This window comes from Pezoporus flaviventris, unplaced genomic scaffold (genome assembly GCF_033815535.1).
Source record: "Pezoporus flaviventris isolate CSIRO_AGI_PZ_B2104156 unplaced genomic scaffold, CSIRO_AGI_Pfla_v1 ptg000015l, whole genome shotgun sequence".
NCBI classification, from domain to species: domain Eukaryota; kingdom Metazoa; phylum Chordata; class Aves; order Psittaciformes; family Psittacidae; genus Pezoporus; species Pezoporus flaviventris.
The window spans coordinates 38,944,531-38,957,152 of NW_026892563.1; the positions used below are offsets into that span (position 1 = coordinate 38,944,531).

The following is a 12,622-nucleotide window of genomic DNA, read 5'->3' on the forward strand; positions in this document are numbered from 1 at the left end:
AACACTTTCTTCTCTCTTCTGGTTACACATTGCCAAGAGGCAACAAGACTTAAATGATTAACTTTTGGACAGCTGTGCTGAATCAAACTCTGAATAAACACAACTTCGTAGAGTGGGGAACAGTTTTAAGATATTTTAACCAAGGTATGAAGATAACCACCTTAAGAGACCTCAGTGTTTCTATATATTCAAACCTGGCCAAGAAATACTTCCCATTTCAGTAATACCAAAATTCTTCCACTAGAAGGGAGAAAGTGATTGTAAACTTTTCTTATATGATCTTCAAGATCTGAAAACCTTGTAGGATCCTTTGCTATATTAGAGAACACATGAATTGGGCAATCAACTAAAACCATTTAGTCTCATTTTCCCTTTATCATTAGGCAGAGCTGTGGTTCCTCAGCTGAAATTGATGAGTGAATTATGTATTTAAAGGCTGTAGATATTTGCACCATATGCAAAGCAAAATGCTTATATTTGGATCTACTTTTTAGATAAATAGAGTGATTCCCTGGCCCTGCTATGTCCTGCAGAGATGCTGGGAGGCAGCAGGGTTTGATTAGTCCTTAAACTACATGTTTAAGATCTCTTTGGGCAAAATTCTTTTGAAAGATTTGACCTTACTTGAATTTGTGTTAAGGACATTCACAATAACCGAATACAGAAAGCAGGATGGGGGGCATGAGACTGGTACATGTCGGTTTAATCCAGACCATAGAAAACTTTCAGAGTCTTGGAAAAGCTGTAGGATGGCTTTGTTCAATATACTCTCAGCCTGGTCAAACCCTGTGAGCTCTTCTTTTAAGTTCACTCACTAAATAGCTTTATTTTTCTCTTAGAAAATGCTTTTTGCAGCCTTTCCACAGAGGGAAAGGTACTGCCTCTGCAGCTCCATGGTAGTTGGCCATGGCAACACACCAGTACAGCAGGGTACAGATCTGATGGGTGGCTCTGATTTTATAATTCTTTGATGTCCCCTAGCAATTTAGATTGAAAGGAGGCTCTGGAGGTCTCTGACCCAACCTCTTCTCAAAGCAGCCTCAGATCAGATGAGATTGCTCAGGTCCCTGCCCAGTCAAGCTCTGATTATCACTAGAGATGGGTGTTTAATAAGCCCTCTGTTGCAGTGTCTGACCACCATCATGCTGATTTTTTTCCCACTAATTTCTAGCTGGAATTTTCCTCATTGCAACTTGTGCCCATTACCTTTCACCCTTTTACTGCACACATCCAAGAAGTTGGGCTGCATCTTTCCTGTTTCCTCTGACTCAGTAGTAAAAGACAGCGATGTGATACCCCCTCTCCTTGCCTTTAGCCTTCTCAGGACTGAGCACACCCAGCTGACTCAGTCTCTTGTACATCCTTGAAATCCATCAATGTGTGCAATGTAGCATGATTCCTGAGTCTTATCTGCTGGGCTGTCAGTCTGCCAGCAAGGATTGTTATTACTGGAGCAGAGGGAAGGCCTCAATGTGAAGGCCTCTGAAAGATCACTACAGACACTGTTATCTCTTTGAGAAATTCAGGTCTAAACAGAGTGAGCCAACAGGGCTCAATCTTCTACCTCGTTAAGGCAAATTGAAAGCAGGGCTTCTACAGAAGGTCACTTCTTGATAACGTGGCTCCTCCAGCACATGGCAGGGAAGTGGGCACTGGGGTGTCTGCCCCACTGTGAGCTGCCTCTTTGCCCCAGAAGTGGTACTCTGCCACAGGGCATGGCTTGCCCTCAGAACCTCACCTGAAGAGAGCTTTATTATTTGCCCCAGGATGCACATGCACAGCTCTGTAGCAGTTCCCCATGGTAGTGATCCCTGCAGCATCACACTCGCACAATCCTGGCCGGCAAAATCTTCCCTGCCTCTTCCTCCCAGGGGCATGCAGAATTAACCATGTGTACAGGCATCAAAATACATGCTGATCTGAAAGGGGAGAAGGGACTAGGAGGATATTCTATATCAAGGGACATAGTTTTCCATGTCTGGCTGTTGCAACAGAGCTTGGGAGTAAGGCCCAATACAGGTAATGCCACAAAACATCTGGTTTAAAGAAAATGTATTAAAGCAAGTAACAATTACTCAAGGTGTTGAAGAACTCGTTGATCTCAGTAAAAGCAAAGGAGAGCCTTTGCAACACGGAGCCTTTCCCTGTCTCCTCCTGCAGGCCATATCCGATAGTTTTTACACATCTGATGTCTGCACCTCCTTTTTCTCTCTTCAATCTGGTTGGGACCCCAGCGTGAAGCACCTTTGTTTGATGGGCATTGCAGGAGGCCCTTCACAGCTTTGGGAACTGAACTAGGTGTCGACCAATCTCTGAGATGCTGGCACAGCCTGAAATAGAGAAAGGAAACATCCTGGTGAAAGAGGAAGGTCTGTGGGTGGAACTTGGAAGGCCCCCACTCCAGTCTTGTATGAGCCATTTGGGGATGGATTAGTACTTCAATAGCTCCCTCAGCAGAGCCCTACTCCTCAATGGCATCTTCAGCCTTGAGGTTAGGCATTGGGCTTCCTGCACAACAACAGTATGAAACTTGAAATAAAAAGGCTCCTTATAACAAGCTGAGCAGGAAGCCGTCTGATCCATCCAGAAGTGAAAGGTAAACAGAGGAGACACAGGGATTGTTCTGTGTCAAGCGGCCAGAGGTAGAGATTTGCTATTTCAGTTGGTCAAATCTGGGTGGAATTTCACAGCACTGCCAAGAAGGTCCCAGCCTGCTACACTTGCAGAGTTTGGTGCCCTTTTGCATCTAAAGAAGTATGAAAGAATCTGCAAAAAACCCAAACTTGTAAGAATCTTTATAGTTGAAAAAGTAACCCCAAAAACCCAGCCTGTTAAGAAATGCTCAATGGGATTTCAGTTCCAGTCTCCCAGTCAACGTTTCTATCCACTTGAGTTCAGGGTTGCTAGAACATGAAAACCTTTAAAACATGATCTGAAGTGGAATAAAACATGATCTGAAGTGGAATAAGATCCTTTGCTGATGTCTGAATACTTCTGCACTGGATCTGCACATTGTACTTGTTCATGTATGAAACTGGAGTTTACACTGGGCTGTGTAAATTTGCTGTTCAGTGAGGGGGTCAAATGTCACAGCTACGGGTAGGAGCAGAAAGTGAGAAATGCAGAATGAGGAGAAACAGTAAAAGCTTGAAGAGACACAGGGGATTTTAAGGGACGCATGATGTAGAGATTAGAACCTGCACCAACAGACTGTGTTCTCTAATACACAGAGAAAAAATTGCATCCATTTTTCCTGAACTTTCCATGCAGAAAGAAATTTGGTTGCATTTTACCCTGGTAAACGTTAAATTAAATACTGAAAAACACATGCTGCAATTACCAGCAGAACAGAAATTCCACGTTTTGCTCAACTCCAGTAACAGTTTTGCATCTCTTTGGTTGGGGTAAGAAAGCTGCTTGAACTTTCTCCTTGCAAGCTTCATTGCTAGAGCACCTGAATTGCCAAATGGTTTCATAGGAAGCAAAGAATCATCTTAAATATAGCAACTAGAACCAGCACAGTTCATGTGGATTCCCTTTTTGTGACCCATCCATCAGATTTGAGATGGCTGGCATGCAGAAACCTCTGTATCAGCAATTACAAGCAACCTGCCAAATGCTTACCAGCTAAGGCCATTGACAAACGAAACTCATCCTGCAAAATCCGCAGCACATCTTGAAGCCCCTCTTCACCCTGCTCCAACAGAGAAAGCAATCAGGGTAAATGGAGCACTGGCACAGAGCAATACAGCAGGATGCTTGCTCTGTGAGAGCTGGGACAGTCCTTTCAATCCATGCCAATTCCAGTCTCTCATACAGATGAATGATTAAAATGGTATGATGGATGTGCTCAGTTCCTCCCAGATTAATTTAGATGCTTTTCCTCTCATGGCAGGGGGGTTGGAACTGGATGATCTTAAGGTTCTTTCCAACCCAAACCATTCTGTGATTCTAAGATTCTATGAGCAGGGAAAGAAAACAAAGCTGGTTTTCACTGCTGACATTTTCTAGCTTTTTTTTTGTTTGGTGTTTTTTTCTTAGGTTTTAGTTAACCCCCACCAATGGGCTTGTTTTAAAATGTCAAGACTTCTAATGCTGACAGTAATGAGAGTTTTAAATATGGAACAGCTTAAAAAACTTCAGTTTACTCAAACACCAGACTGAATCTTTAAAAAGAGTACACTGTGTGTTTTCCTCTGAGCAAGTGACACCAAGAAGCTCAAAATCCTATAAAACGTACCTATGGTTTTGATCTTACTACTGGAGAATTCTTTCTTTTGTCTTTTTTTTTCCTTATTTTTTTTTCCTTAATTTCTTGCAATAACGAATGCTTTGGGAGCAGCCAATGTCAGTGCTTGCTCATGCCCTTCCTCTCTTGCGCTCTAGGGTAATGCCACTGAGATAGGATGTGTTGCAATGTTTAGGATATTCTTCTCTATGGCTGAGCTCAAAAACCCATCATCTCCTTCCTGTATGCACTGTAGAAAAAAGCAGGCAACTCACAGCAACACCCTTTTCATGTCAGGCCCTTTTTCTCTGCTGGCAACAGAACAGTGCTGCCAACTTACCCACGTTTCTCAGAAGATATAGGTGATTTCTTTCTCAAAGCCTAGCTACTGGAACCCACAGCAATCACACCACTGGACAGGAGTCTCATTTAAAAGATAAGAACTATTTCTAGACCATAAAAATAAGTATTTCTTTTCTTTAGATGAAAGCTCCAATCTAGGAGCTAAAAATGAAAAATGTAGCAAAGCAAACAACTGGTATAATTACATTTTAATATTAATTATATTATGTTAACCATCTGCATCAGAGGCCTAATTTGTGACTCTGGATCATAGAAAGATGATGTCAGGAAGAGCAAAGCTTGAGCAGTGGCTCAGGCACCTACAGGACACGGTTGTGCTCGGTCTTGTTCAAAAGGTTACAGACATCAGTGGGATGGAGTTCTGGATGGATTTCTGAAGAATTCTCAACATGGCTGTGAAACTGCTGTATCGAAACCGTAGATTGTTATCAGACTGATCTATGTAGCAAATAAGCCTGCCTCTAATTTTCCGAAGCACTGATGGTCCTAAGGCCTACAGTATTTTAGCACCAAACTACAACCCCAAGAAAGTCCCACAAAACAGTATTATCAGCTTCAAAAATCACATGTGAAACTGTAAAATTCAGTGGTATTTTTAAAGGACAGAAAATGTGTGGGTTTGATTAAAAATTTGGCATGTTTCCACTTAAAATTCAGCAAAACAAAAGAGTAGGTCCTTCATTGCTGAAAACTATCTTTATAACAACAGGGTGTTGGAGAGTATGAGAAGCAGACATACAAAATCAAAGCTCCTTACCTTGTAAGCCAAACCCCATAAAGCTGGTCTTCCAATAAAGACGCATTTTGCTCCCAGTGCCAGTGCTTTTAATACATCACTTCCTTTTCGTATTCCACCATCTAAATAGACTTCGATTTTGCCTTGTACTGCATCCACAACCTCAACCAGAGCATCAATCTGCAAAGAAGCAGCCACTCTCATTTTGAGGCCAGCTTTTAATTCCAAGAGAAAGAGGAGATATTCCAAAGAGGAATGCTGGATAGCATACCTGCTGGAAATTAAATGTGCATCACAAATAGCTCAGCACCAAAAGCTGTAGAATAAAGTGCAGTTCCCTGTCCTCTTTGCCAGATAGTGAGTTTCATTTTCCAGTGCTTTGCTTATACTGATATTCTTTGCTAGCACTTCTGATAAGTGAAAAAAACAACTTTTTTTTCAGTTTCTTCCTGAAAGATTTAGAAAATAAATTTCTAGGGAAATAATGTTCTTTAATATCTTACTTTCATTTGAGACGATGATGAATGATGCAAATGTCTGTAAAAGAAACTGATGTCAAACTTCACCCTGCTGCTTACATTTCATTCTAATCCTGGTAACCACATGTCAAAAGCCTCAAACCCCTAAGTCATCTATGAAGGATTTCATTTGCTATGTGGTATGGTCAATGTAACACTTCCTCCAGGCTGTCTCCTGATTCTCTAAGGATCCTTTTTGGTAGAGCACAGTGCAATGCCAGGCCGGTAGTACAGGGCAGTACCACACAGAAATGGTAGCTCTGGTCCCAAAGGCAGTGTAACCAGTGACAGAACATTGCACTAGACATAAATAACTCTACTTCACAACAAACCCTTTTCTGCAGTGTTTGATACTCTTCTGCCTTCTTTTCATCTTTGTTAGTCAGAGCAGCTATAACTATGATTACTGGGTAGATTTTTCCAAACAGTCCTAATTTTTTTAGGATTTCAGATTGAAAACTTTCGGGCTGAAATTTTCCAGGAGCAGCTCAGCAGGAGAAGGGACAATAGCTTCTGCTGCCAAGGTTGGTACCAGAGAAGTAGCACAGCTGAGCTACATATGTACTGGTTTGTCCATATATGTAAAGAAACTTCGAAGATAGAAGAGCACTTCAATGTGTATGCCATTTCCATTATTATGTCCTTAGCATTTAGATTAATACATTCTTAATTCATTATTGTCAGTCTTGACATAGAATAAAAGAGAATTGACAGAGGAAAATAAAGAAGAGAAAGTCCGTAAGAAACTGCAATGTAAAATAAGAACAACTGAGAAGAGTGACAGAAGGCAAATTAAACCAGTGAAGCATGCGTATGTCCAAACAACCCATGATTTCTTTGTACAGATGACTTTCTTCAGATAAGTTATTCTTTTTCTGGCTCATGAAAGTCAACAAATTCCCATTTAAACTTGAGTCTGTAAATACGCAAGCAGACGTCTCCCTCAATCTAGCTGCATTGTTTGTGCGTGTTTTGGCAGATGTGAATAACGAGAATACATTCTGCTCTCATTTGTACATTTTTGGTTCCAAAGCTTCATTTTATTTTTGCTGCAGTGCACAAAGAGTATTTATTCACTGCACCGGCTACTGAAGACATCGGCAGAAAACTATTACTAACTTCGACCATTAGTTTATCTGCAGCTGTGTGGGTTCAGTGCTGCTCACAGGACCCTCTCAAGAAGCTGAGAAAACACTTCAGTGGTAGCACATGCCAAAGCATGCATCTTACCAGTTTAAAGCTAAAGCACATCTGCACACATCCATAGCCACACAATGAACACACAAGTCCACCACCAAAAGCATAAAAACAAAGACAAGCGTAGAGATATCCACATTAGCACAAATACGCGTACAGTAAACACTCATGGGACATCTGTTCTCTCACTTACAGTGGCAGGTCCTCCATCCAGTTGCCTTCCACCATGATTGGACACAATAATTCCCTGAACCCCATGTCTCACTGCCAGCTCTGCATCTTCTTTTGTCAAGATGCCTTTGATGATGATGGGCAGGCGGGTCAGGCTCCGCAACCAGTAGATATCATTCCAGGTTACTGAAGGATCCAAGCTGTTGGGTGGCAGTCCATACTCAGAACAGTCATCCCCCTACAGCCATAGGACAGAAGGAAACCTCATGAACTGTAGCAATACAGAGGCCCCTTAGAGTCTTTCCCTGCCATGAAACAGATTAATTAAACTTGCTAACAGATATGTTCACCAGCTCCAGAAAGCACATGTCTCCAGAAGAGAATAATTACAGTGGGGATGGAGATCAGTGTTTCTAAGGCAGCTGGACTGGGATTTTGGAGCCTGAAGCCAGGCTGGCAGGAGGTCAAGCCAGGACACTGGAGAACCAGAAAGGGAGAAGATACATCCTGGATACAGCAGACGCCAAAACAGCAGTTATCTGGTGGGGCTTTTTTGTCTCATGTGGTACACATAAGCACAGTGAATGAAAGGACAGGCTCATTTTACAAACCTCAAAGGCTCCTTCCAAGTTCTTCAGTTTCATGTGGGGAGGAAGGCGGAAACCATTGCGGATATCATCACGTCTTTTGCCCGTGTAGGGCAGATCTGCGGTGAGGACAAGGCCCTGGAAGCCCAAGGCCTCTGCCTGTTGGACCAGCTGCTGGGAAACTCCCCTGTTGCGGTGGATGTAGAGCTGGAACCATCGGATGCCACGGGGGGCAGCCGCAGCTATCTCTTCCAACGTACAGGTGGAGTACGTGCTGGCGATGTAACAGGTATTCATCGCTGCGGCCGCTTTGGAAAGCATTGGAGAACAATCAGAACCAAAATTATTTGAACAGTCTTGCCAGATAGCAGGTACAAAATTATGTCCTGCTTACAGAGACTAATTGGCAGTTATCCCCCAGGGTTAAAAATGGCCATTTTACTACGCGCTGTTGTAGGATCATGGTTGAGAAAGTGATAAGGGATGTAAGTTGCCAAGTGGTGCTTTCATTTTGCAACTGTTTATTTTAAAAGCATCAGCTTTATCTTTATGACTGTGTCCTTGTAGGAATGCATGTCAAAGGCACTCACTGGAGATGGAAACACATACAGGAAAAAAAAACAAGCCAACATTTCTAGGGGTCAGCCTCCAAATCTGCCACAGGAATTGGGAAGAGAGGTTATCCCTTTCTCCAATGCAGACACTGCTCTTAACCAATAACAAGGAATTTACAGGCTGAGTCCTATCCACCATATTTACATGCTATCTAGAGCCCCCAGGACTAACAACCTCTTATGGCTCTTCATGTAAGTCAGAAATGTGTCCACTGCTTCTGCCTTAAGTTTGCAGCAGCCTCAGCAAGGCGGATCTCACAACAGTGGTAGCTGGAGCATAAAAGCAATGTCTAAACAGCTTCCCATGCACTCTGTGTCACCAGGCCCAGTGGGCTACCCATGAAAAGGGGTGTCAGAAAGTGGAAAAGGAGTTTGCCCCTTCAAGCCTGGAGAGTCTGTTCAGACATACTTCAGGTCATCCTAACAGCTTCTTGAGGCTTTTTCCAGAAACCCATTTTTGGTACATGACAATGAAGCAGAAGAGTACCTCTGGCTGTGCTTTTCTCTCCATCAGGCCATGCTAGCTGATGGAAGCCAGTAGGGGCGATCCCTACAGGAAAGCTGATTTCAGTCCCCAGGAGCTTAGTCCTAATGTCCATCACGGATACATCCCGCAGCATACGTGGCCGGAAACGAATTCTGTAATGCAAAAAAAACCCCACCCTTCAGGATAATGGCTGTTCAGTGGCATTTCTGAAGTTTCATGGAAACCAGGTCTTCATTTACCTGTTGCAATGCAGGAACCTGAGCCAACAAAGAAAACATCATATAACCAAGGCTCTTTGTCTTTTCTCTTTGCTTTTAGACATCAATTCAGCCAGTAGTTCAGCCTTCAGCCACCCTCACTTTTCTTTAACCTCACACTCCTGCTTACCGACCACATCACATCATTTTTGCATTTCCCACCTCAGCTCACTGGGTCTTGTTCTCCCACTGTCCATCTCACAGATTCCTTTGACTTGCAGCCCAGCCCAGGTCACAGCCAAGACTCAGGCCTTCCACCCCACTGTTCATACGTCTGTCATCACTGTACAATGTGCTTGCTCTCACTCTCTGCAGCACATTCCCTAAGTTCCATCCTACTTACAGGTAGGCTTCCTGCTGTTTAGGGGATGCTCCTGATTACACCTAATTCTATTACACCTATTCATCCTCTTTCCTGTCCTGCCATGCTGTCCCATGCCATGCCACACCACGCCACACCACAACCACACCACACACACCATACCATACCATACCATACCATACCATACCATACCATACCATACCATACCATACCATACCATACCCTACTGTTTGTTTGTCTGAACCTCAGCATCTTTTACACCTTATACAACCTGTCATTTTCAGCCTAGTGTCAGAGTATATTCTGTATGTCATTCCGGTAAGTGCATTTTGCTTCAGGGCCACCCTGAAACCACAAGGTGTTAGGTGTTTTACTTGTGAAGCCCTAACACTTGCACAAAAAAACATAATTTTAAAGCTTCTAGTACAACATTTCCTCCTCACATTACCTTTTATATGCCAGGATGTTTTCATCTCGGGTGCTACAGTCATCTGCTCCAGCTGCAAAAAAATCCCAAGCAATCTTGGGTAGATGCTTTTTAGCATAAACTTCAAAGTCTGAAAGACACACCATAGCCATTGCCAAGAGAAGCTCTGGAAACCTTCAAGAAAAGAGTAACATGGAGCAGAAGTTAGATTCTTCATCTCTCCTTCTCTCTTCCAGGGGCTCTAATGTCACTTAATGCAAACCTCGGACCCATTTGCCTCATAGAAAAGTTGCTGAGAGGTCGTCTCAGTCTATCTAGCCATGCATCCTCTCCCCTAGTATGAGGAAAACTTGCAGAGGTAGCCATAAGACTAGGAAGAAGCTTGAATCTTTGTGACCCTCTTTATGCTCTCTGTGTTAGGTCCTCTGCTATTTTAAGACACAGCAATTCTGTAATTCTGTCAGAAATCCCATCTTAAAACTAGCTGGGCTATTTGTTCCACTAATTCTCCTCAAAGGTTGTCCCAGAATATCCTTTGCTGGATTACCCCTTAGGATGCCTCCCTGACTGAACAACTTGTTATAGAGCACAGTGACTAAATTCAAGCTCATGAAATCTGAAAGCAAGTAAATAGAGTGTCTGCATCTAGCCTGCTCCAGCATGAGCACATTGTAAAAGTATGCCCAGACTCTGAGTGCAAGTCATTGTCAAGGCCAGTGCTGTGGAAAAACAAAGCATTTTCTACAGATCTTCATTTCTCTATTGTAGCAAATACCTTCTGGGTGTTTGTATTACATATTGGAGCGCTGATACATACTGAAAAAGGAGCATACAGAATTTGGGCAGACTAGGAGAAAACACTGTCAAAAAGCAAATTCCACAACAGGAAACATGGTTCTAAAGTCCTCAACCTCTCAGGGAACAGAAGTGGCATTGGGTGACCCAAATGTCCAAATAAACCAACATAAGTGCCTGCACCCCGATGCTTTTGAACGAAGCAGGCCTAAAAACTATGCAAATGAATGTTTTGGCCAACCATGCCCGTGTGTGAGGCAACATGTACAAAGCACAGGCAAAATCAATTTGCTAAATCGCTTGTTGCAATGACTTCCACAGCTCGGATTAAAACGGGCATTGCGCAGAGTGTCTGAAAACATGATGGTTTAAACCAGTGTGGTTTGGTTGAACCCCTTAAAAATGTCCAGGAAGAAGTAAATATCCAAGATTTCAGGGTTAGCCTCCCACCTCTGATTAGCAGGGGTTGCAAGGGAACCAGAACCTGTTCCATGTGTCCAGAGTTGTGCACTTCTGGCACAGAACACATGTTACATACACAGATGTTATGTACACAGATCCAACCTGTCAAACTGCAGACATGGGTATGTCTCACTGACTGAGGTCTCTTTGTACATGCTTGAAAATCAGGGTTCTTGATTCTCAGCTAGGAAAGAACCCAAACTGAGGGGCCCTCTGGAAGATGAAGAAATGTGACTCTCTTCCGTAGCGTTTTGTCTCCTCCGACAGGCATTAGGTAGTAGGTGATAAAAATATCCCAAACCCTCTCTGTATGCCTTCAAGACATCAAGCACTGCTGACAGCACAAGTTTTTGTATATCATGCATCATGATATACCATAAACCACATATCATGACTTCTGCTGTTCCAACTGCTAGGAAGGTCAAAGCTGGCAATCAGAAAAAGATAAACCAAGTCCTCTCATGGCAAATAAATGGGAAATTTAAAGAACCCAGGCCCAGACCTCATCATCTCTCAATTCAGATTTAAGCTCAGACTTACTGTGGATTTCAGAGAGAGCTGCAGGTGGTAAGATCCTCTCCTTCAAATTCACCTGCAAACAGGATGTAGAAGAGCTCTTTTCGCTGAGTAGCTGCTGTTTTTAACGGAGTCAATAAGCAACCACCAGAGATTAAAGCTCAACCCTGCAGTCAACTTTGTACTGTTTGTATAACACTGGCTTTGTTTTGCTATCAGGTGATTAAAAATTCCTTCCAAAAACATGCATCGACTTGTCAGCAGCACTGGAGCTGTGCTCCTTAGCAGTGGCTGAAGCCTGTGTGTTCCTTTAGGGAAGCAGCAGGATTTCAGTGGGTTTGACTGCATTTCTACACTGTTGGTAACTTGCTGCTGAATGGGTTACAAATCCCACCAAAATGATGATCCACAGGCAGTGTGAGTTGCTACAGCCCACAGCTGCAGAGCCTTGAATCGTTACCACCATTTGTGGAGGAGGCGTTTTTCTTCCTATAGTATACGAGCAAATGAGGTACCCTCTTGTCTTCTGCCATTTTTAAAGGACCACGAGTGCTCTCATGATTCAGTTTCTCTCCCACTGAGCTTGCAGATTCCCTCCTTTGGCTCCCCAACCAGTCCTCTCCCATCAGGACCACCCATCCTCTCCCTTTCCTGTGCTTGGTGAGACTTCTCTTAGCTTACCTCCTTTTCTCCTGCTAAGCATTACAAACCGGGACTGAGGTGACAACAGATTTATGACATTGGCTTAAATTTGCAAGATATGAAAATCAAACACTGGACGGTTTTATTTGACTTTTGTTTTTCTTAGTTTTTAGGGTTCATGTTTTCAAATTTTCCATGAGAGCTTGAAACTTTGATTTTTACTAACAGACAATGAACGTATTTTTCTCATAAACGTATGATACCAGCTGCAGAGGGTGAGGCAGAAACTCCTGAAAACAT

The 12,622-nt window shown here is 43.0% G+C and overlaps 1 protein-coding gene across 2 annotated transcripts; it reads right to left on the reverse strand.

Moving 5' to 3' along the window:
• Positions 1–2,158: 2,158 nt before the first annotated feature.
• HAO2 (hydroxyacid oxidase 2) lies at positions 2,159–11,839 on the reverse strand. Of its 2 annotated transcripts, XM_061454189.1 has the most exons (9): positions 11,705–11,778; positions 11,256–11,591; positions 9,929–9,980; positions 8,902–9,053; positions 7,825–8,108; positions 7,236–7,451; positions 5,349–5,507; positions 3,625–3,694; positions 2,159–2,330 (listed from the first exon to the last, which is right to left on the reverse strand). In XM_061454189.1, the coding sequence occupies exons 2-9, from the start codon at positions 11,317–11,319 to the stop codon at positions 2,275–2,277; spliced, it is 1,053 nt and encodes a 350-aa protein (XP_061310173.1). In that variant the 5' UTR covers positions 11,320–11,591; positions 11,705–11,778; the 3' UTR covers positions 2,159–2,274. The 2 variants fall into 2 exon arrangements, with proteins under 2 accessions (XP_061310173.1, XP_061310172.1); XM_061454188.1 differs by lacking the exon at positions 11,256–11,591 and having other exon boundaries at positions 9,929–10,081; positions 11,705–11,839.
• Between the last annotated feature and the right edge of the window lie 783 nt (positions 11,840–12,622).